The sequence below is a fragment of the Varroa destructor genome, unplaced genomic scaffold (genome assembly GCF_002443255.2).
Source record: "Varroa destructor unplaced genomic scaffold, Vdes_3.0 BEIS01000001.1, whole genome shotgun sequence".
Classification (NCBI taxonomy): Eukaryota; Metazoa; Arthropoda; class Arachnida; order Mesostigmata; family Varroidae; genus Varroa; species Varroa destructor.
Genome location: NW_019211454.1, coordinates 54496575 through 54519472, shown reverse-complemented (window position 1 = coordinate 54519472; position 22898 = coordinate 54496575). Strand labels below are relative to the sequence as shown.

The following is a 22898-nucleotide window of genomic DNA, read 5'->3' as shown; positions in this document are numbered from 1 at the left end:
GCACTCAGCTCTTCTTCGGAGCCATACACCGATAAAACGATCGTCATTCTATGCACAGCCCGAGTGGCGTACCAATAAGACAGACCTAGTTATTTTGCAATACTGAAGGAAATAATCACCGTTATTGGATAGTTAAAGTTGATAAAAGTGTACGTACCTATTGACTCTCATTTGTCTTATCTACCAAGTGGCCCGACTCAAATAAGTTGTCGGTACCCAAAAAGCGATGGCCTAATTTCAACCAATATTTACATATCAGTTGTGGAGAGCCAAGAGCTTCTAGTGGAAAGAAAAAGAGCTTCTAGTAGTCTAGTGAAATTGATCAGAATTCTGCTAGACTCATTATAAATGCCAGGAAGGTTAGTAAATTTCTCTAAACTTCTTATAATAACTATCAAGGTTTTACTACACACTTTTACCAGCAAAGTCTGAGTCATAAACATATTTAGATTAACTAACATCTTGTCGAAGTAGCAGAACGACCCATTTGCTGGAACGCCAAGACCCTTCGTTAGCATATTAATAAGGTAGCAACAGCAGCCAAAGGCGTTCGAAAACTTTTACAGTATAGAAAGTAATATAGACTACTTCCCAATGGCAATTTGTGCTGTGTTGCTATTATATAGTATTCTCAATTCGTTTTGTCATCTGTTTCATAATCTTCGTGTGTGCTTCCACTTGAGACCAGACCATCGCTTAAATAGCACCGTTGTTTTCGCCGTCTCCGTCGACCGCACATAACATAATGTGTAAAAATTATCAATGTTCATTAGTCCTTCGTTCGCTTTACCCTTTTTCTTGAAAATCAAACTAATCATCAATATTTTAGGTCCGTCACTGCGGCCTACTGGCCTTCTCAGTTTTCGTCTTCTTGCCTTGTCCAACATTATCGTCATTTGTCGTAAAAAGGCCGGATTGTCTTTATGGACGTATCTGCGATCACTTACAAACAACTATGCCAACTGAACATGCTAAGATAGGCCGATATGACCCTAATTATACCGCAATGTTTTTTTATACTTTTTGCTAAAATTACTGTGTGACCAACGTTAAAATTCGAGCTACCAGCAATGGTGACGCTGCTCAGCCTATAGTATTGAAGATGATAGTAAGGCCCAGTTGCACAAGTGCAAAATAGCTTTTTTCCCGCTACCCTCCCCTGTATCTAGTGAAATTACTGTCATATTTAAATGCACCATAATCGAGCCTGTCGAGCGACCATAAGATAGAAATGACATTTTGTCCTGAATCTCTTCGCGAATGGAGATAACATCGCGTCATTCTTTTTTTGTCATTTGAATTTACCGCCTCCACATTCGGGGCCACTTCCCTTTCTGTGCGTCTTTCAGCCCATTTGGGCAAACGGCCAGTCGAGAGCGCGTCAAGCGACCAGCCTCCTTCAATTCAGCGCCAACGACTTGGCACAAATCTTCTCAATGTTTTCGTTCTTGACCAAAGAGATGGAGTAATAATGAATATATACTAACGTAGCAGACTTCGACAAAGGTTGGTGAAGTCAGCGCAACCCAAAATGCCCCCATATGATAAAAGAGTTGCGAAGAGGGTGATGACTGAAGACTGATCTGTTGAGTGAAAGAAATTGAAAAGACAGACAGACAGACAGAACTGCGGTAACAACACCAGCTGCAGGGACAGCGAAAACATCAGTTAAAAGAGAAACCAAAGTTAACTTCAATGTTTGCTTGTTCATGAGGTAGAGTGTTGTTATGCTGGTTTTTGTCTTGGGTTACTGTAAAAACTTGTGACGAAAATCGTTTACGAACGATATGAAAAGAAGGGTGATGCATAGTAGCTTCAAAATATCTCGTATCTGTCCAGCACAGTGGTTAGGTGTGCCGAATTGGCTTAACCCAGATCTTTCCGTCGCAACTGTGGATCCTCAAAGGCTCTACAGTTCGAGAACTTCAAGGGCTTTTCCTGGCTGCACGCTATGGAAGGTACTGTTCATTTCACCAAAACCTGTCTGATTGATATCGCTTCTACTGGCTTCTAAGCTGCCTGCTCACACGGGTGTCTTAACACGAAGGCGTCTAGCCGATCTGATACCTCTGGTAGAGATCGTATCATTACACATTAGGTAGTCAGTAAACTTAGAATGTTCAAAACATCTGTGCTTTTGTATAATTCCGCATACTTATACCTTCAAGTTTACTTAAGGATAGGCCTGCGGGTAATATGAACTACCTACAACCTTCCTGTACTGATGATTATCCGTTGATTAATATTAAGTATTGTCCAATTCCTGCATGATGCTCCACATAGGCCATGCTTCGAATGTAATCAACGTAGAAGGACGAAAATTTACATGTTAGTACTCAGAGATATATATATATACTTTATGATATCCCTATATTGACAAACAAAAAGTAGGCCATACTACAGTAAACTAATATACGCGGATGCCATATGCAGTAAATCTAGAGAAACATCTTATATTTGTTTTATCTTAAATTTTTTTTGTCTTATCTAAAATAAGAAACACTGCTCGTAAATAATTGCCAAAGATGAACCCTTTGTTTAGTAATCCTTTCAGGGATTATAGGTGAACTGTCAGCAGGCTTTGGAAAGGCAGACAAATAACGAACTGCCTATGCCTGCGTGACAACAGACAGTAGTGTTTCTTTATTGTCTACCGCCTCTGTTATTTCCGTTGGGCGTCGTATGTACTTCTTTAGCGGCGCGCATAACGCCTGCCAGTTTCCCAAAGTTTTACCTAAAGTCTGGACAACAAACCACCATTCGAATTAAACGCCTTGGCAACCTGGACGGTGTCATGATCTTAATTGACCCCGTTCTTCGTGTTTCTCTGACCTGCAGCTACATATTTAAGGCGACAAGTTACTCAATCAACGTCACGAACAAGACGTTATCAAATGATTCTTGCGCTGACTCAATTTTGTTAGATTCCATCAGAAACAATTTACAGTTCGGGCAAGTTACTTTGCCTACTATTCTTGCTGTGGTCGGATTGAACGGGGCTGAAAGCAACTGCAAATAACACACAAATAGGAACATATACCAACCTAACGTAAATTCAATTATCGTTCGACACGGTCGTGTAAGGTATCCATCAAACGTCATCTCTAGCGTTATAGTTGGACGGCCCGTGTCAAGCGGCCGAAAGCTGCGTGTGCGTTCTTAGCGGATGTTCGAATTCGCTTTTTCTCTCGTTCTGTCTGTGAGTCAGCGACAATGAGACAGGTGGCGCGTACAACACGCTTTTGACGCAATAGCGTAGAGTAAGCGGTTCACGTACAGCTGGTAGCAAACAACGACCAGTCATCTATAGCTGATACACACTTTGTCGTAACGTGGGATTTTATTTGAGCAAAAAATAGACTGCCCCACATCGAATGTCGTTGCGCCGCTGTACGAACATCCAGCCAAATACTCAAAGGCTAGAAAAATTCAAAGAACATGCCTGCATTGAACTTAGAAATTCTACACGATTGAGATGTGTCCTTCTAAACGAAACCGCCGAATTTTGCAAAGTGTCTAGCTAAACCGTGAATATGCTCATGTAGGTCCCGGCTATCACTTGTTTTAGCGCCCACGAAGGATTCAGAAGTGTGTATAGTCGTGGTCTTTCATGATGGTATGTCTGTGACAGAAAAAATTTCAACCTCGGAATTGACATTATTTTTGCTATAATTGTAACATGGCATTTTTGCTTCTGGCATTGCTGGCAGAGCCAGACAACGAGAGCACACACCGCTGCCTTTGTTAGGTACTCATATCCATGCGATGATATTGAGGCTCTATCAGATACATTCGATCAATCAGTAAATGTAGCCGAGTGATAATTGGCTGGCTTGCGATATACACTCGACTCTATTAACTACACACATGTGTCCTATCAGGCAGTGCTTATAAGCAAGATATTTAAAAGTGTTTCCCCTCCCTTTATCATTCCCGGCCACAGCTGTAAACACGTCGATGACTTTATGCTAGTGGAACGTATCGAGCAAAGTCAACTCGTTTCTATTTTTTCGTTTCAACCTGCCCCGACAGGCTATGCACGACCAATAGCAGAAACTGTACCGCTAGCATTTGTTTTTTAATTCGTTAGTTGTACCCTGCTTCCTCCCGTCCTCGATGGTTCGCCACTGTTCGAAAGTCACCATAATAACGACGCAAGCAAATGCTTTCCCCGTTTTTTTCCAGTGCGCTGAATAGCCAACATGGGGGTCGTTGAGTCACTTTGGTGCGATGGTAATGGCCACTCGAACATGTTTTTTCTTTAATAAGGCCATAGCTGCTGTTGCTGCGCAAACATGTCCTGGGAAGCACCTTTTCGGTGTAGCACTCGAGGACATTACCAATAGCTTCGTGGCACACTGCTAGCGCCCAGTGGCAGAAAGCTCCAGTCCGTCCACCTTCTCAGGCTGATAGCAGTGACTCGGCTAGCGATTCTGACGACAGCGACAGCAGACGCTACCAATAACGCTTGTAGCATTCGCTTACGGGTCCTTCTACTCTCACTCCATCAGCCTCTGGTGCCGGATCAGCACCTGGTAGCGGCAGTAGTAGCAGCAGCAGCAGCAGCGGCAGTGGCCGCTGCAATAGCAGAATGCCTCACTCTGGGCACTGTGGCGCACTCGCTTTCGTAGATGTCGTACGTGTCGCTAGCGGGGAGATCGAATGATGCTGCTGACTGGGTCTGCGCGGCGCGCTCTGCCATTCTCGGAGGCCGTGGCCGCTGCCGCCGCGCCAGCTACAATAGTGATTGCGGGAGTGGAATCGAGCGCCATGTGCCTGGAGGGCGGGGCCAACTGGAGCTGGAGTCAGCCGTCGCCGCCGTCTTCGCTATCATAACTCGCTACGGCTGCTGCCGCCCTCTCTCCAATCACCTCTCGCGGCGGACATGCGGTGATTTCCGTAACGGCGTCTGGTGGTAGCGCCGTTCCGTACCATCATAGCCATCACCCAGTATTAGCGGCGCTGACTGCAGCAGCAGTAGCAACAGCAGCATCATTTATAACTGGGGAAGAATTGACGACAGCAGTAGCGGCCGCAGCTTTAACCAGCAGAAGACAAACAGGCTCCTGCTTCATTTCATAGGTAACAATAGTGCTTGAACACCAGAAAGAACAGCGCGTGTCACGACGCAGCGTCAGTCAGTCAGTCAGTCAGTCAGTCAGTCGCAAATCAGAGGTGGTCGGACACGGTCGCAGCAGGGAGGCTCAAGGGAGACTGTTGTTCCTGAGCAGAGCGCTCGCGCACAGTTAGATAAAGTGGCCAGTAGCTGATTGCTTGAGTGTGAAAGCAAACGTGAGTGTAGACAGTGTCAGGCGGTCGGATCCGACCAACTCTCCTCGGCTGGTACTGACTTATCCGAACGGGTTTGTTGTGACTCTCCATCAATTCTACAGCGGGTAATGCCTGTGAACAAAGCCGGTGTCAGTAAATGCTTTCTCTCTAACAAGAAGCGCACGTGAGAAGTGATCCGACTAAGGAAGGTTGGCTAGTCCTGCGAATTATAGAACCTTGTTCTACTAAACTTACGATTGTGTTAAAGTGTCCCCGCAGACCTACGCTATCATCTTAGTTACTTAAATGACACAGTGAGAGTAAACTTACTACCTCGTGAACCGTCAATTCGTCAGACCTGTTTATTTGTGACCTCGAGTGGAAAATTTACCTCACCTGAACCCTTGTTGGCTAATTAACGGCTTGTCAAACGTCTGTCTTTCATTAGAGTTTTTGCTTCTTAATACTTTACAGTGTTGACTCAGAGGTCGCCCAGCATTGTCAACTCGCAAGACAAATGTAAGTTATTCAAGTAGTTATTTGCCGGCAGAGTCAATAGAAAGTTTAAAAATATCGAAAGGTATAATAATCTCCAAACACATATTACCTCTGACTCTGTACTGAAGAAGACAGTGTAATGCGGCGTTTTAGCCGTCATTGGGACTAAAAGTGGCGAACTATATATTATCGCTAAGCTGACAGCGTTGTTTCCTCATGCCTATACCAATTTACATATTTTTCTATCGTGACCCCTAAAATTTGCTACCAGGTGACTGACTTGTGGCACGCTTAAGACACTTCTAGATACTAAAATATAATGCGGACTAGATGTACATCGAAAATAATGTCAGCAAAATTAAACTGAAGCCTGTGGCACAATGGAGAAAACTGTTGGAAGTTAGTCTCAGACTTATTCCTGTATCACTCAACGGCATAGCTCAATGGAAGCAAACCAGCGCCTAAACTTATTGCTCCTTCCTGACTGTTTCCTTACGATTTTTGGCGCCAAACACATTTCGAAATTATGTGGCGTTTTTTAGAGTGGCATGATAGACAACTGTGGTAGCGTGTTTCCAATTAACCGAATTTGTCAATGTTTTCCCATCGTGAACGTCATATTACTAAAAAAGCGTTCAGTTTGAGCTGGCATATCTGCGCAACTGCGCGAAACCTATCGGAGATCACTAGGCAACCGCATTGTCTGTTAAGGCTGATGTAATATCACTAGACTATAGAAAAGCTTAATTGCTTTTACAAACAGGCGAAGCTGTATCGTTATTTTTATTTGATTGTGGTATCGTGTATATGTCATATGTTCTAATGACGAACAGTCGTAAACTACTATAGCGCAGCTAAAACGGACATTTATCTAAATTAATTTACGAGAAAGGATCGTACGCAGCTTTACCTCTTACAACTAGTGTTGAATAATTGGACGCTTGTTGCAATACTGAAAAAGTCAGCCCACAAAAATTTGCGCTATTTTTTGTCGTTCCATTGTTACGTTTCAGACCGTTTTGCCATTCACTTCACAGCTTTACTCAGGCCGTATAAGCGTCCATTAAGTTATCACCCCATTTGCAGTTTCACGACATACCATGTTCACCGTTGTCCCGATTCACGAAGTTCCACCCCATCAGCGTTAGTCATCACCTTCTATTGTTAACATATCGTCATTAAGTAATAGACGATTTGTATGCTGTAATATAGATGCCTCAGTACGTACTTATATTTTCCTTTGTTGACAAATGTGTGACTTTTTTTTTTTTGTCGTTTTAATCAATCGGTCTCGAGGAGGAAAATTTATCCACATTTTAATTATTCTTTATGAGCTTTCCTGGGCTGCACACCAGGTAAATGCCGTTATTGAGATGTACTTTACGACGCAGTCACTGCTAATAGCACTAGCCTAACGACTTACTTAGGAAGGCATTTATGGAATAAATATTGCTCGAAGCTCAATGTCTTAGCGATGGTAACACAAAGCAAAAAAATCAAGCTAAGAAGTCGTTGCGTATATATATATATATAGGTGCCGTTATCCCTTGGTCGCTCTCATTTATCGATCCACCTATCGAGCTTTTTGTCGTCTCATTTGCGCTGCTCCACCGATTTGACGTTGAATTCAATCTGGCTCATTCTGCTCGTCCCTATTTTCAGAACTGGATGTATTGATATCATTATTCAAGCGCTCTAAACAGTCTCTCTCTTTCCTTGTTCATTTCTTCGTTGCGGCCCACAATCAGACCGCCCACATACGCAGATAGAAATGCGTAATAATTACATACAAATTCATTCGTTTCTAATCTAGCTGGTTGCCTTATCATCTTTACCTTCCCCTTTTTTTATTTCTTTCTATCTATGATGGGTTTTTCTCTAGAAACAAGCTTGATTCGACGAGGTTACGATCGATTTTCCATCTCGTTTCGTAGTTCCCTTTTTACCAGTCAACTTCGTTTTCCTTTGCTACTACTTTTCTACCCATGAACTCAATGGGTCGGTGACGACTGGCAGAATTACCGAATCTGGTTAATGCGCCAGCGGCGTTGGCGATGAAGCCGTGTTGGCGAGCAATCACAGCAATCAACTGTTGTGATTCTCTCTTCCGGATGAGTCAGACGGCTTCGCGCAGAACGGGAGTCGTCGTACAGTTGCGGCAATACCGACAGAGATTTTTTCCGCGCGGTTCAGTTTTGTGGCTGTGATTAGCGGTTGTCGTGGGATCTTTCTTCGCTTTGGTCAGAACCGAAGCTAGCCCTATCGTACGACAATGCAGAGGACAGCGACGGCGGAAGGCCTGCGGCAGCCTACGATTGGGCCTTTTTCCTTCTACTTGTTGACACGAGAGAGAGGAACGCTGCTTGCGGTTTCATTCACTGACCTTCCCTTGCTTGGGTGGATGGTGGATCCTTATTAGTGTAGTTGGGTAAAATGGGTTCGGGGGGTAAGGCTTTGGGTCGACCAACGACGTCTATTTGCTCTGCATGAGATTTAAGGACGTACTATTTCTGACTAGGTTGCCACGTGCTTCATGGAGCCGTTAGGCCCGAACCAAAAACCACCTGTACGAATTGATTAATGACGAATAAAGCTGGTTCGTGCTGACAAATAAGAAACAGTTGAGCCAAATCAGTTCTATGTAATATTATATAGTTTAGTTATTTTCACTCGTAGTCTATGGTGAGCTTACCTACCATTTCATTTTTACATGTTTTCCATTATATCGTACGGGGTCGCTTCGCGTCATACGCTACACCCCACGAACGCGTCGCCAACCGCAATGTTGTATTGCTATTTTGGATAATATAAATATCACTTTGGCCGATTTGATCATTACATAATAACTATTACTATTATGATTACGAGAAATGTAATATCAGAAACAACTGATGGCACTGCCGCAACTGCTCGCCACAATCGACAATAATCATAGCCGTGCTTTTGGGAACGACAAATATGTGAAACAAAAAAAAAGAATGGAAACGGGCATCCATGAGCGTCACGGGCGAAGCGCTTACTCGAGCATGGGAATGGAACACAGTGGAGAATCAATCACAATGAAGAGCGCTGCCATAGATATACGGCATGAAGAAGCTCGGTTTCCGACCCGAAAACAAGAGAACCTGTATAGTTGATGCTGTCATAATCGAGATATAATAATTGAAAATGATTATCGAATCGTTTGTGTCAGTACTGGCCGTTATCGGCGGCCCGGGCTACACCAGGCCGTTGGTGCTCAATGTGGATGCGATGACGGTCATCTATACTTTCCCTTTGTAGCTCGAAAAAAATCTAGACAACAAAGAGAAAGATAGGAAGCATAAAAGATGGATCTACAAAAGTATGAATACAAACTATCGCTGCTGGAAACGCTTTATGCACTAAGAACGAGTCAAGACGTGTTGGCGGCATAATCGTCAGCTGACGAAACATTAATGTAACAATACGAAACAGAAATTTGCTCCTGTAATGTCGAGTCGGATAGAAACAAAATCCAAAATCGAAAAGTAATGGAAAGAGAGCGGAGCAGGGAGGTGATGGGTCACAAATGAAATTTCAGTGAGGAGACACTGAAGGAGCGTTACCTCCGAAGTTGTCCTGCCCCTATACAGCCGACGATGGCTGGTTGTCGACTAATCTATGGCAAAGACACTAGATAACCGTGACAGAATCGAACCGATGAAAAAAGCTTAATCGTAAGATAACGTCCCGTAGAGCTCTGTCTGCCTAATGATGTTATCACGAAGAGAATACAATGGTTGCTAGGGAACGTCTGGCCGGATTCCGCCAGTTACCGCTGTCGTTTCTCGCCCCTCTAACCATTACCGAATCGGTTAATTTAAAGATCGGACAAACTGGGAGTCCTTTGTATGCAGTGCAATTTGCGACGACGGCCAAATAGCTGACGACGTTACGACCAACTGGGCAGAGCGAAAATACATTTGGAAAATGCTAGAAATGATTATTTAATGGTGAGTTATATTCCATATCAATATCTCTGTGTACCGTGTATGGCAGACCCACCGAGTTGATTCAGCTCTCTTTGACACGCCGTGCAGCGACCACTGCAGCCGATGATCTAGCATTAGTCTGATTGCTTCCCCCTCGTCATTCTCGTCCAATAAATAATTTATAGCAGAAATCGATGCTGAAAAGCAGATCGAGCTCCTAAACGCACGCACTGATAACGTATGATAAATAATGACAAACTACTCTAACAAGACTTGTTTGCCCCATACGTCAGGGGCAAAAGTGACGATGCGAATTGTATGCGAAATATGCCCTGCCTGCTTATATTAGGTACATCCACTGGGTCACTTCAAGTACAATAGACGCAAACCTACTGACTTGCATACCCACCACTTTTTTATGGACATTAGAAAAATTTAGAAAACAAATTTTTTGAAATCAAATGCGTCAACCTCAAGCTTTTCTCAACACATTTCGGTTTGTCTATAAACTGAGCAGGACACAGCGGGAAAGATGTCACAAATCAAGTCAGGTATTATAAAATACAAGTAAACGCTAGCGGTAAATCGGATACTCCCTGAAATCGAAATGGGCCGCTGTTGATACTATAAACGATATAATAGATAGAATATAGATTTATATCTACATAGAAGGCCCTGTGGCATTTTTCGTTTCACTCTGTGTCTATGTGTGTCTGTACGTGCCGTACGGGCCATCGCTACGCCGTGGAGACGATGACTCGGCAGCGGGTTACAGCAGTATAACGCCCGTCAATCATACCAAAAGCAAAAAGACCAAGTTGATAATAGTTAGTAGCCAGAAGCAGAATCATTACCAGTACAAAGATCTGGTCAAGGAAGGGGACGTGACTGCTTAAATATTCCCTTCTTTCACGCAGTAGCAGTAACAAGCCTTCGTCAACTACCACAGCCGGCGGTATTTCGGGCCACTCCTTGTCTCCTTCTAACAACGGTCGCAAACGAAGCACGAGGAGAATGCTGCCTCTAGTCACAATGATGGCAAGCGGAGACCGAAACAAATTTATATTTAGTAACAGGTCAACAAAGCAATTGTATCTATCCGGGATTTCTGCAACTGATAGCGCGTGCGTATACGACGACAAGAGCCGATCACAATATGTTATGTATATATAACTAAAGCGAACGCATGTGTGCTCATTAGTTGACAAAACGCCTAGTTGTAGATTAGGTCGATTAGTAAGTAACGCATAAATAATAACCCATATTTTTTTGTATATAGAGATCTCTATATATGTTATTTTTTATCTTGACAAATAGGAAGTTTCCATTGCTAGCGACGCATTGGAACGCTAACCGCAATGAAAGCTTGGGAATAAGGTAGCGGATCGCCTTTGAAGCTAACCGACTCGACAATCATTATCACTGACCGTCGATATACTCTCGATAGCGGTTGTCGAGGGCCAGCAAGAAAACGTTATCAAATCGATATGGTGGGATTTCATATAAGTGAACATCGTCGTATCTTCTGCCCACTGGCTGTCAGTGGTAAAATCGTCAAGTGCCATGTGACTTACTCATTCTTCTACCGTCATCTATTCTATAATGTGTTTGAGCTTCACCATCAGGTCGAGCTTCACAAGAGATTTACTTGGCACTATTCTGCTTGGCTCACCTGAAAAAGGTCATAGACCTTATATTTGTACAGTTATCGTATATTATTCAGTGTGGGTTCTGATGACACCGTCGGCCGCTGCCACCTGCAGTCTGGCACTAAATATAATACCGTTTAACCGAGTTAGATTAAATTCTATTTTTGTTACTTTTTAGCTCAAGTACATTATCTTTTTTTTTTTTCGTTCATCGTAAGTACCGAAACTCCAGTGTTTGTTGCCGCGGTAACAGCAAGCTAAAAAGGATATATATGTGTAATGCGTATCAGTTTAATAAGTAAGTTTGTAGTCCACCACTGCAGAAAACACCGACTAATGACGTACAACAAAGAGTGCATAGAACATTAACTTCAGCAGTGGCTGCTACATGTTTCTTCGAGATGAGTTCTCGCCATATTAAATGTATTTTTCACCTGCGTATATTTTGGCTCGGTCGTATCTGTCGACTCCCTGACCGCGTTACTGGCATTGACGCATTTTCTTCCGAGATAATTCTACGGTTTTGCCGTCGCTGAATGCATCACAAGACGCTCGGTCGGCTCGTGAATACTTGCCGCTGCTTGTCCGTTGACGCGACCCTTGTACACCCCACTTTCTGTTCTTGCGTTAGACTGTCTGTCTCCAGCATGGACGCCGCTGCCGCCGCCGCCGCCGCCGCCGCCATTTCTGCCACTGCAGTTTTCTGCAACGGCGATGACTGCTGCTTTACGGCCACTAACTCGGTTCTGGTCCAGTAACTCTCCGCTTATCTGTGTGACTGTGTACCCGTCTGTCTGTGCGTGTGCGCGAGCGAACGGACCAGCGAGCCAGGCCGTTAGCGGCAGTGCGATAAGTGAGCAGCGCCGACAGCAGTAGCAACGGCAGCTCTAGCATTAACAGGAATGATCAGGCTCTGCCGGCTCAGGGCGGCCTGTCCCACCGATGGCATTTTCAGGTCTATCCTAATACTATTCTGCAGTATACTATAGAGGATAGTACGGCAGCATCAACGTCTGACGTTTCTAATTTGTTGATCCATCCAGGGGCTTCGTATTTGTCTGCCAGCGTCTACCTGTGCCGCTCCGTAAAAATTGAAGCCGTTTTTCACATGCAGCATCGATTTTCGTCAGCTAAATATGTATTATGTGCGAACGCGTCCATAGTAGAAGTAATAATAATTCGCCTTGGGGTAGAGGTGGTGCAAGGCGCTACCACCTGCCAATATTTGTATCCATCCACACACCTACCAAAACGTTGCCTACCAGGACTTTGTCCGCATGCTAGCAGCCGTGCGTACCTACGTGACGGGTACCTACTGGTTTGTGTCCATCTCTGTAGGTGCACGCCGCCACTGCTACTCCGGTTGTTACCACAGGCAACATGGCGGCCGCGTTGTCCTGACCGCAGCCGCTGTCGTACGGTTACCGCCATAGCGCACTCCTCGTAGGTCACTGTTGCATTGGCTATTCTTAGGCGACCGTAGGTATTGATAGGGCACTCTACAGGTGTAGAACTGAAGCGCCATCGCTTCCCTATTTCGTTCCTTCATCTCGGTTTAACTTGTTCGTCAGCGCAGTCGGCGTCACCAAGCGCTGCTGTCAGGGCTGCACAGAAAACAGTTGCTTCCTTCATCTTGTTGCCGTCTCGCCCTGTCTGTCGCATGTTGTTCGCTCAGCCATTTCTTTAGTTGCGGTTGCTACTATTGGTTCGTGTTGCTTTCGGTTGTGAGGGGCTCTCCATCGAGCGATTCCCGACGGATGTGACTACTGATGGCTACCGGCGCCGGGGTTCGCTATCTGTCTGCCAGTGGTTACGACTTCTACCGCTCCGCCTGCCTAGTCTCTTGTTTCACGCAGGTGCAACGCTGGATAAGTTAAGAAGACCATTACCATTAAATGTTTATATGTGTATATATATAGGCCTGAACGTGTTCTGACAGAGTGCACTCAAGAAACAGAACCCGCTAGCGGGCAAGCCGACTCTGCTAACGACTCCCCGCCGCTGACTGGATGGCTCCTGTACACCTGACCGTACAATGCCCCCGTGTCAGTAGACATGAACCAGCAATCAAGTAGGATTGCCTGAGCCTTATGGGGAGCTGAAGCCTTCGTCGATGAACCTATAAAGCATGTTCTGATAATGATGCATGGCCATGTATGGTTAAACCTACGCCAGTGGCGACGTACCTAGTGGACCGGGATGCCTCATCTTCGTCACCACTGCGTCCAAATGAAGTCGGGTTTCATCAGAGCTCCAGTTCAGCGCCGTCTGTTTCTCACCTGCCAGTAGCGGGGGGTAGATCGATTGTTTGCTCATGTGCACATATGAAGAGTCGTCGTGTTAAAAGGTCTAAATTCACCCTGTTTAAAATCAAGAAATCGGCTTTTCTTAGATGAAGAATAAACAATCGAGTTGATAGGATTTAATTGCACTAAAATTTCTTGACGACCTAAATTGCATTTTGCGATCTTGGTAAACCTGGCCTTAATTCCTACTAGAAAAATAACGGGAGGCCAACTCGTATGTTGTTAGTACTCACACAAATCTTGCCTAACAATAGTCCTCAATACGGTTAATGGAAGACCGTTGTAGAAACTAGATTCCATTAGGTGTATGATATTAACTTGCTGCGTTTTCGACCTCAAACCCCACTGGAAAGACATTTGTCCACCTCATTATATCAACTTAAAAGGGTAACGAGATAGCATTATAAAAATCTATTTGGAATACATAATTACTAACAAATAAGTCTTTTTTAAATATTAAGTAAGATAAAAATACATAGTAATAAATTACCTATAATGCATTATAGGATGAAAATATTTTTTTCAACTTTAAATAGGTACTTTTCACATTGGAGCATTTCAATACGTTTCGCTACGGTACGTACTCACAATGCACGTCATCTAGGAGGATCGGCGCTCATTTTCGGCATGCGCCATCCCTCGAAATGTTTATGGTGCGGTAAGCAGTCAACCAGCGTCGCTTGAACATTGTCATGGATGGCGTTATCATCACTGGGATCGGAGCCAGCGGGGGTGACGACGCTATTGCCGTCGGCTTTGTTCTACTAAACAAATCAAATAGCCATGATGTATCTATCTATATATAGATACATGGAATGTCTATCGAAAATACGGCGACGAGTCGCGTGCGTCCTTACGCTGTTTTTTTGACCTGTATTTTCTTCCTCCCTTATTTCTCTGGCAAGCTTTCATTTTTCTGACTTTCGCGCCTGATTCGTCCTGCTTCTATCTTCTGTCGCCTATAAACGCCTAGGGTAAAAATATATCTGTCTGAGCGACCCGCTTTATTCATCGCACCGCTCACATCCAACGTGCTGTCAGAACTTTACCGTGTTCACCATTTTTTTTTGCCAGCTTTATTCAGTTCCGCGCACCCCAGATGCGAGCGCACCCGCCGACGACCGCGATGAAAGTGGCATCTGCGAAAACGAATCCCCACTATGTGGTGAGACATCCATGTCGTATCGTATCGATACTCGGGACCGATACACAGTCACATACGGTAAAAATAAAACATGGGCTTACGTATGCTATGCAATATACTGGTTCCTATGGTACGTGTCGTCGGCAACATCTTTATTGTCGTTGGTGTGGGGGGACACCGTCGTCGTAATTATAGCCGTGGTTGCCAAATGCTCGCTGGCCATCCACGCTATTTCCAGCCCTAACTTCTCTATCTCTGATGCGATCGCTAGCATCGTTCCCTTAAATTTGATGCCCTGACGTTGTTTTTTCCGTTGTATCGGCGGCGCATCTTTTGCTGCTATAATTTTTGTTGATGCTCTCCATAGCGGTGCCGATTGTGGTGTTCGAGAAAGCTGCGTCGTCTCTTGCGTCACTTTTCCTGCTTTGCTCTCCGTTTGGCGTCTTCACCCGATCGCCTTCGTTCGTCATTGTCCGTCGCGCGATCGGTTCGCGTCTTCTTTGGCCACGCGCACGTGCGTCGTCTCCTATACCACAACTAAGACGCAATGTGCAGCGCTGACGGTTGCAGCAGCAGCAGCAGCAGCGGCGGCAGCGAAAGCCGCATAAACAATCGAAGGCGACGAACAAAAATGAAAAGAAGAAGAAGAAGAAGAAGCCGAACGCAGGAGACCATCGTTAGGCGCCTCTTTGCGATGCGAGAACGCGAAGAGACACAGGCGACGAGAAGGAGAGCAAATAGCGGCTCAGCAATAACCTACATATGTGTATACATGCATCGACACACATCAACTCATCGCGAGCGGCGACTGCCGTTGTTGCTGTTTATCCAGCAGCTAACCCACTTGCCCGCAGCCAGCTCATGCTGACACACGTACAACTCTTCGCTTCCTACACTTTCGCAAATACGGAAGCTCCATAGAGAGAGAAAATAAAAAAAGGGCGTTAGCGGACGATCCCACTGCAGCCAGGTGCCGAGCTTTGTATGCGGCTACGAACCCCTGGCGGCGGCGGCTGCAGTAGACGGCAGCGTCGCAGAAACATCGACAGCAGAGATGCCGGCGGCAAAGCCATCCACAGCAGGTCGTGGCAGCAGCGTACGGTCGCGTTGGCTGCTTAGTCGGGGTTAATTGACACACATGGACAAAAAGCTGAAGACGGAAAAGGAGAGCAAGCCGAAGGACAACGTTTGATGAAGTGAAACGGTTAACGCTGTTTTAGGCTTCAACAGCGGCTGTGGTAACGGTCATATCATTATGACTTCTTTGTTGCCAACTTGTCTCAACCCTGATGTGTGGCTCTTGTGGGTGACCTGCAAATAGAGCGCTGAACCGATAAACGAACGACAAGGCTTTCGAAGGGAACAACCCTCGCCCTTTGGACAACTGGGTTAATTCAGCGTTCTTAAGCCTCAGGATACTCAGTCAGGTCGGGCCTACTTTGTCCTAGCAGAGTGTTGGCGCATCTAATACGGTTCACGGCGAGCAGTTGTTTAAGTGATCCTGCTAGTGCTAGTCCAACGTACGGCAACAAGCGGCGAAAACAAGTTCCCGAAAAGGAATCTCTGGTTTGAACGAGTAAGCTCCGCATGAGATTCTGTTGTCGATCTTTTTTTTTGAGCCATTATCTATAAGTAAGCATTTTGACGCCGTTGATAATATTGATTTTAAGAAAATCGAAGTTTTCGAAGAACTATTAAAAATTTAGATTGAGAGCGAGGGAGGGAGAGAGAGAGAGAGAGAGAGAGAGAGAGAGAGAGGGCGAAGGAGTCAACTTAAAAGAAATACAAAGGGGAACAACAAAAGCACGAACAGTAAGATATGAGATGGACGTATGGAAGAAACTTTTGTTATGATTATTTGATTGACGAGCACCCAAAGTAGATGTTCGCGAGTAGCTTTTATATCACTTTCAGAGTTAAAGGTGGCGTCGAGTCATTGACGAATACTAGGGGTACGGGACACAGGCCGTAACGAAGTACATGTCTCTTTTGTGATCTGTATTTCGATTTGAGCCACTGTACACACATCGTTTTGTTTCCACCTACGATCTCTTCTCAAATCCTCAAATGAAATGATGTTGCCTTGCGTTGTGAAATTATTCAGCCTCACTTTTTGACAGGACACAGTTTTCATTAGAACCTGTGTCCGCATCAAGGCAGTGAAGGCAGCAATAGCCCGCCGACATGAACTCCTGGAAATTACTAATGGAAGCGCATATACTTATTACCGCCATTCCGTTTTGCTACCGTACTAACCAGCTACTAGAAACAAGCACATTGTACTATCGTTGTCGTTCGAGTTCTTGCATTTCGTGTAGGCCATGCGGAGCGAAGGAAGACTGCTTCACTACACTTCGTGACATCAGCTAGAAAGCAGTTGGCTGGCCATATGATCTCGTTCGGACCTCGCTTCGAGACGACAAGAATCTCACGGTTGTTCGAGCTGGTAACAAACGCAATCGCTGCAACAACAATGGGCAGAACAACGACAGTGACTTCAAAACGACTCATCAAGCCTTCCATGTAAAAGTGTACGCAGCGACGTCAGCTTCGATGTTGACCCGCTACTGTTTGCCTGCTTCATTGCTATTCCTCTTACCGCACGTTATACACTGATAAACAATCACTTCAAAATGATTTCCTTATGTTTAAGGTGACATGGCGCTTATTCGTCGTTGGCGGATACGCCGGCGCGGTAAAATTCATCCGTTTGCAGTCACGCGTTTTCAATAAGGGAGCGTCCGTGTCCTCCTCTAACGTCTCGTAATGACAGTCCGTACTTACTGCTGCCCCTGCCGCCGCCGCCGCCGCCGCCGCCGCCGCTTCGTTGCCATTCGAGCACATGCGATTGTTTCAACAACCGATGATTTCATCTTGTCAGTAGCTAGAAATCAAAATTCATTCGACTTTGAACGAGACTCCACGCTGTCAGGCCAGCAGTCGTCGGGGTAGGGCAGCGAGCCGATGGTTAGTCACGCTCAGAAGGCCGTGGTCCGGATTCAATGACGGATTAGAAGCGCAATGTTAAGGTGGTGTCTAGAGATCGTCGTGACAACAATGAAGATGTGCGCTGCGGTCGCCATTAATGCGGGTTACCATCAGTAGCACGAGTCAGGCCACCTTAGACAACCTCGCTTTAAGCGAAAAGGCGTGTCTGGGAAAAATGAAACAAAATATATGATAGATAATTATACATACAAGAAGTAAAAATTGTATAGAACGAACAAATATATCGAATAGCTCGAAAAGGCACAAGAAGGGAAGAAAACGAAGAAGATATAACATGAACATAGATACATACCTAAATATATACATAGATAGGCGGACAAACGCAATAAGAACCCTTGACCGTGTGGGAAAATCGTGATAATTTCGACCGACCCGTGGCGCGACCGGCTGTTCGCTGCCGAGGAGCCATCAGAAGATTACGTAAAAGACACACACACGCACATATATATGTATATATATAATCAGCACACACACAATGCGACGAAATCTGCTTAGACAGCAGCGACGAGCTGCTCTGTTAAAAGAGGCAGTGTTGAATACCTCAAACAAGTTCCTTTGCCGGCTGCCCAGTCTTTTCTACTATTTCTCTTATCGCCGTTGTTTTTTCACCGGCTGCCATTACAGGATAATCTTTTCGTTTATTGTTTAAACGACTCCGAAGCGGAGAAGCAACGGAAAGCGGTAGATTCCGTTGAGATCCTAACGGCCGGTGGTGTCTACCGATTCAATCAATGAGTGTATCTATGTGTTTGTATGTGGGTCGCTCTAACTGGCGGGTTGACCAAGCGCCAATTGGTAAACGCCGCTCTCGCATTCGTCCATTGTCGCTTCGGTTGCCGTCGTCGTTCTGACTGTAGTGATCTGTATGTCATCATTGCTGAAAAGTCATCGGTTTTCGGCGCTTAGCGAGAGAAATACGGACTGACAACGGGATGGGGTAACCAAGAGCACACTTATGCTGTCGCTAGGGCTGCCACGGTGGGTGGCATCATATATATTTTGCAGCTGACAGACTGAATGACTAGATAACGGCCGTAACGAGGCAGGGAACGAGCGAGGGCCGAAAGAACGAGAGGTAAAATAAATAAACAACAAGTTCAAATGCACATTGCTTCTGTCCTCACCATTACCGCTGCTACTGCTATCACTGGCAGACTCTATAAATTCCAATATGACGCTGTCGTCATGCGATCCATTCGCCATAGATTTACTGGTATACGGGTGAACAGGTGTAACACAGACTGTTGACTGAATGTACTGATGGGTAGCAATAGGTGTCTGTAAGGTACGATACATGATTAGAGCGAATTTCTTTAAGAAGTGTACGGGTGTAAGGACAAGCCGTAATAGTCCATTTAGGATTTTACAAGACTCGATCGCTCGGACTAGGCTTATGTATAAACAGACCGAGAAGTACGCATAGGTGCCGGGAAACTACAAGCTAGACTGATTATTGAATTAGGCACATTGAAAGCATTGCTGTAAAGGGTAAAGGATACGTGGCTGAGCTGGTCGTCAAAACCAACATTCGACAAGTGCATGATAGCCACTGCACGGAAATCTGCACAATGTGACTGTTTTGCACCCCTTCCAATGCATGTAAGTGGGCGATCCAAATGGGTATCTGACTGGGTTCAATTTGACTTTGCAAACTTTGCAACTGCATAGGGAAACTTTTTCGAAATAAATGCAACCTCAATACAAGCTACCTCACCGATCGCCACCGTGCCCTCCCTTTCTCGCTGCCAGCCAATTTTGATCATCGGATGATTTGATTGGAATAGCGATTACGGCAACAGCATCATTATTTAGTAAATAGATAGATAGATAGATGATAATGTCTTGGTGATGCTACGCCTTATACCAGCACGCAGAAGCTGATGGCTGTGTTTGACTGGTGCCAGATGCTTTCTTCGACTGTCTGATCTTCGAAGCTGCTGACAAACACAAAGGTGTTTCGCCTTAGTGTGCTCTAGTTTCACTTGTGTATTCCGGTGTCCTTATGTCCATTTCGCTGTGGCGCACTTACACAGGCAAACGATTCTGCGGTAGTATGGCCTGATGCAGCACACGATAAACTATAAAAAATAATTCACATACACAAGTACACAGAAACGTATACGAGAAGCAATTGGATGCTACCGGTAACTATGATAACCATACGTAGCGGTTAACGGGTAGTTTTGTAATGGTATGGGTCTATGTTTGTGCCGTAGGGACTGCAGAACAAGTAACTCTGTTGTCTCGTGGCGTCACTAACAAAGTCGTATTCTTATGCGCAGAGACACGGTCATAAGAACACGACATAAACATTGGAACACGGCATAGGATACAATGTACAGTTACTCTTTTGAAGTGGAACTTCGAAGAAATGTTCGTTAGCTGGTTCTCAATGGGGCCAACGTGCACTAGCCGGCGAAACCTGTAATAATAACAATAATAATGATGGTCATGGAAATGATTTCTATATGATGTGTGAATGATATGATAATTACGTGACAGAATTTAGGCTTGTGAGAGCCGATAAAAGTTGTTCGCAGGTATTCCTTCCGGCGCTTATGCCGCCTAACAAAGACTGCCGCCGCTGTTTCTATTGTTCAACAAATCGAGCGCAACTGGAAGAGGGCTATTTGATGCCGCTGTTCCGGTCAGTCCGCCAAAAGAGTCTCTTCTGGTAAATTTGCTGGGCAGTTCAGCCGACACTTGTATAAGCTAAATTCGCTGGCTGTCGACACATGGTCACTTATTTGTAAACTTGAAGGGGTACTACCTTAGCGTCACCTTAGCGGCTATAACGTGCGAAAGTAACGACAACGACGACAGGAAACTCAAAGCAGACCTAACAGCACTAGCAGAAGGAACATGGGAGAAAATGATGGAACGTTGCCGTAAAAGGTGACCGATCAGTAAAGTGCAGCAGCGCAGACGACGACCCTCACCCGCTCCTTGTTTAATCCTAGTTACTGCTGATGCAGATAGTAATGTTGGTCAACGTGACACGAAGGCTGCCGTCTCCTCGTCATCACTAGCCGGGGGTCTGTTTTGGAGATTCTGTTAGCAAACGTGTACTTCGCCGTTTCATCAAAGTCGTCGACAAAACGTGAATGACTGCAACACATGAGAACAAGTGCGGTCATCGAGGTTTGAGGGCCAATGCGATGCGTCATGCTAAAGAAGGCGGACGCGAAATGCGTGTCCCGTTGGGCATTTGTCTGGCCGGGTGCTTTGTCCTGGGACAAGCGAGTACCACACGACGACGTTCGCAGTGCCAACCGACACGGCAAATGAGTACATCACACGCTGCAGATATAGGATAGCTGTGACAAGTAACTGTAGCTAATTTTTCAAGTTAATTTTTCGGATGTAGTCAATATTTGGCCAGATAGATTGTAGTCATTTCCACAGATAGCAAAATGGATATATGTCCAATCATTTGTTTTTGTGACTCAGCACCCAGAGGCAAAACCCAATAGATTGGTTGGCACGCGTTAAAAGCTTTGTATGATGAAGCTGACGAATGCATAGATTTTATTAGTCAGTTAGGCGTTTAGAAAAGACCAAAAGTCCCGATGAACTTTGCTAACGGTAACCGTGGCCACCAAATGTTCCATCAATAAAACCATACTACTTGCTAAACGTCTCCCCGCGGGCCGCCTTATCAACACATTTTTGTTTTTCGAATCAGTACCAGCTCTTTCAAAATTTAGTTGAACTCAATCTGTTAAAACACTCGCAGGCATATTGACAACTATATATATATATATATATCTCTAGATACGCTACAAGATTAAGGAAAAAAATCAGCTATCTCGGAACGCTTAGAGACCGAAAAAAAAAAAAAAAAGCTGAAAGATAAAGCGTTTTATATTACGGGCTTACTATCAGGACATTTATTTGAGTTGGACGACCAAAAGTAACAGTTTAGATAAACCGCGAGTGTGTGTATACAGATAGAATTGTTCACAGTGAAATCAGCGACGAAACACAGTTTTCGTTGTGATAACAATAACGAGGTCAGTCCCGTTTCTTTGCCATCGCTGGTAGCAAATAAGGCGATCGCGAGAGTAGGCGGTATTCGTCATCAACAATAAGAAATACGCGCTCTTTTCTGCTGTTCAAAGATATATATCAGTCCAATATGTATGAAGGTTAAATTGAAACACAGCACAGAACATCGGCGACATTTCATTTTCGTGTCACCCTCATTCGATATCTTGGGCGAGCGAACGACGCTGACGTTATGGATAAAGACCGCACGGCTCCTAAAAGCAAAACGATCGGAAGTATTGGTCAATTCCGGACTCCGGCTATTCCACTGCTGATCGAAACTTGGTCAGCGTGTAATCCCCTATAATGCTAAGGCTTGGCTTAGCTCGTTGAGAGTAACAGATGGCTTCTTCGACAGCGTGGAATCACAGCTAGCCTAGACTGGACAGCTTGAACGCACGCACCCCCGCACCCCAAAGCTTGTACAGCTTGAGAAAAGCTACTTTCAATTTTAGCTTAACTAATCAACTTCGAAAAATATCTGTTTGCTTTTATAGCACACAGCTGCTTATAACATTGGCGACAACCTGTCTAACTATAATTCAAACGCACGTTCTTTTCATAGTAGAATATCCCTTAGAAAATGAAAAGGTCTTCTAAATGATTCTCCTTAAAACTGTTTCTGATACAGTTTTGCATAATGTAATCGTACGTCCCAGCTGCTTCCAAGAACATTGATTGCGTCACCCCGACTGGTGTTGTCAAACGAAAGCTATCTGGCTTTTTATACAACTTTTGCCAACCATCACCCATTCGTTAGAGCCGATTTGTTTCGTACATCGCAGCTGGCTCATTATGTTGCACTTTGGGCTAGTTCTGCCGGTCTATCTTGTCGTCGTTACTGCTCGTGCTGCAACTAAGAGTCGGTCGGCAGCTCAAGCAGAAGTTTGTATCCTGTAAGCCGAAGCTTTCCGTAGTTAGATCTGAAAACAGCGCGCTAATTCGCCTGTTTTCGTTTCCGCGAACTCTGCTGTCTCCAGTATTAGAGTCCGGCGGCGAATTAGAAGCGCGGTTCGACGCC

At 44.9% G+C, this 22898-nt stretch overlaps 1 protein-coding gene and 1 long non-coding RNA gene across 10 annotated transcripts in view; one reads left to right on the top strand and one right to left on the bottom strand.

The window, feature by feature from the left end:
* The window catches only part of LOC111246464 (uncharacterized), a 46189-nt gene extending 25491 nt beyond the window's left edge, over positions 1-20698 (bottom strand). For 2 of the 7 annotated variants that reach the window (XR_015318779.1, XR_015318776.1), the window contains exons 1-2: positions 18955-20698; positions 13558-18707 (exon numbers count right to left, since the gene is read on the bottom strand). This is a non-coding gene — a long non-coding RNA (uncharacterized LOC111246464). The remainder of the gene's footprint in view (positions 1-13557; positions 18708-18954) is intronic. The other 5 variants (XR_015318778.1, XR_015318777.1, XR_015318780.1 and 2 more) reach the window with 5 other exon arrangements.
* The window catches only part of LOC111243428 (uncharacterized), a 67615-nt gene continuing 49642 nt past the window's right edge, over positions 4926-22898 (top strand). Inside the window, exons 1-2 of one of the 3 annotated variants that reach the window (XM_022788996.2) lie at positions 4926-5790; positions 6783-6912. Coding sequence is in view for 1 of the 3 variants with exons in the window: in XM_086977045.1 (XP_086833171.1) it covers positions 6982-6989 (8 nt within the window). In the remaining 2 variants the exon portion in view is untranslated. Of the gene's footprint in view, positions 5791-6782; positions 6913-6966; positions 6990-22898 lie in introns of those variants that run through there. The other 2 variants (XM_022788987.2, XM_086977045.1) reach the window with 2 other exon arrangements.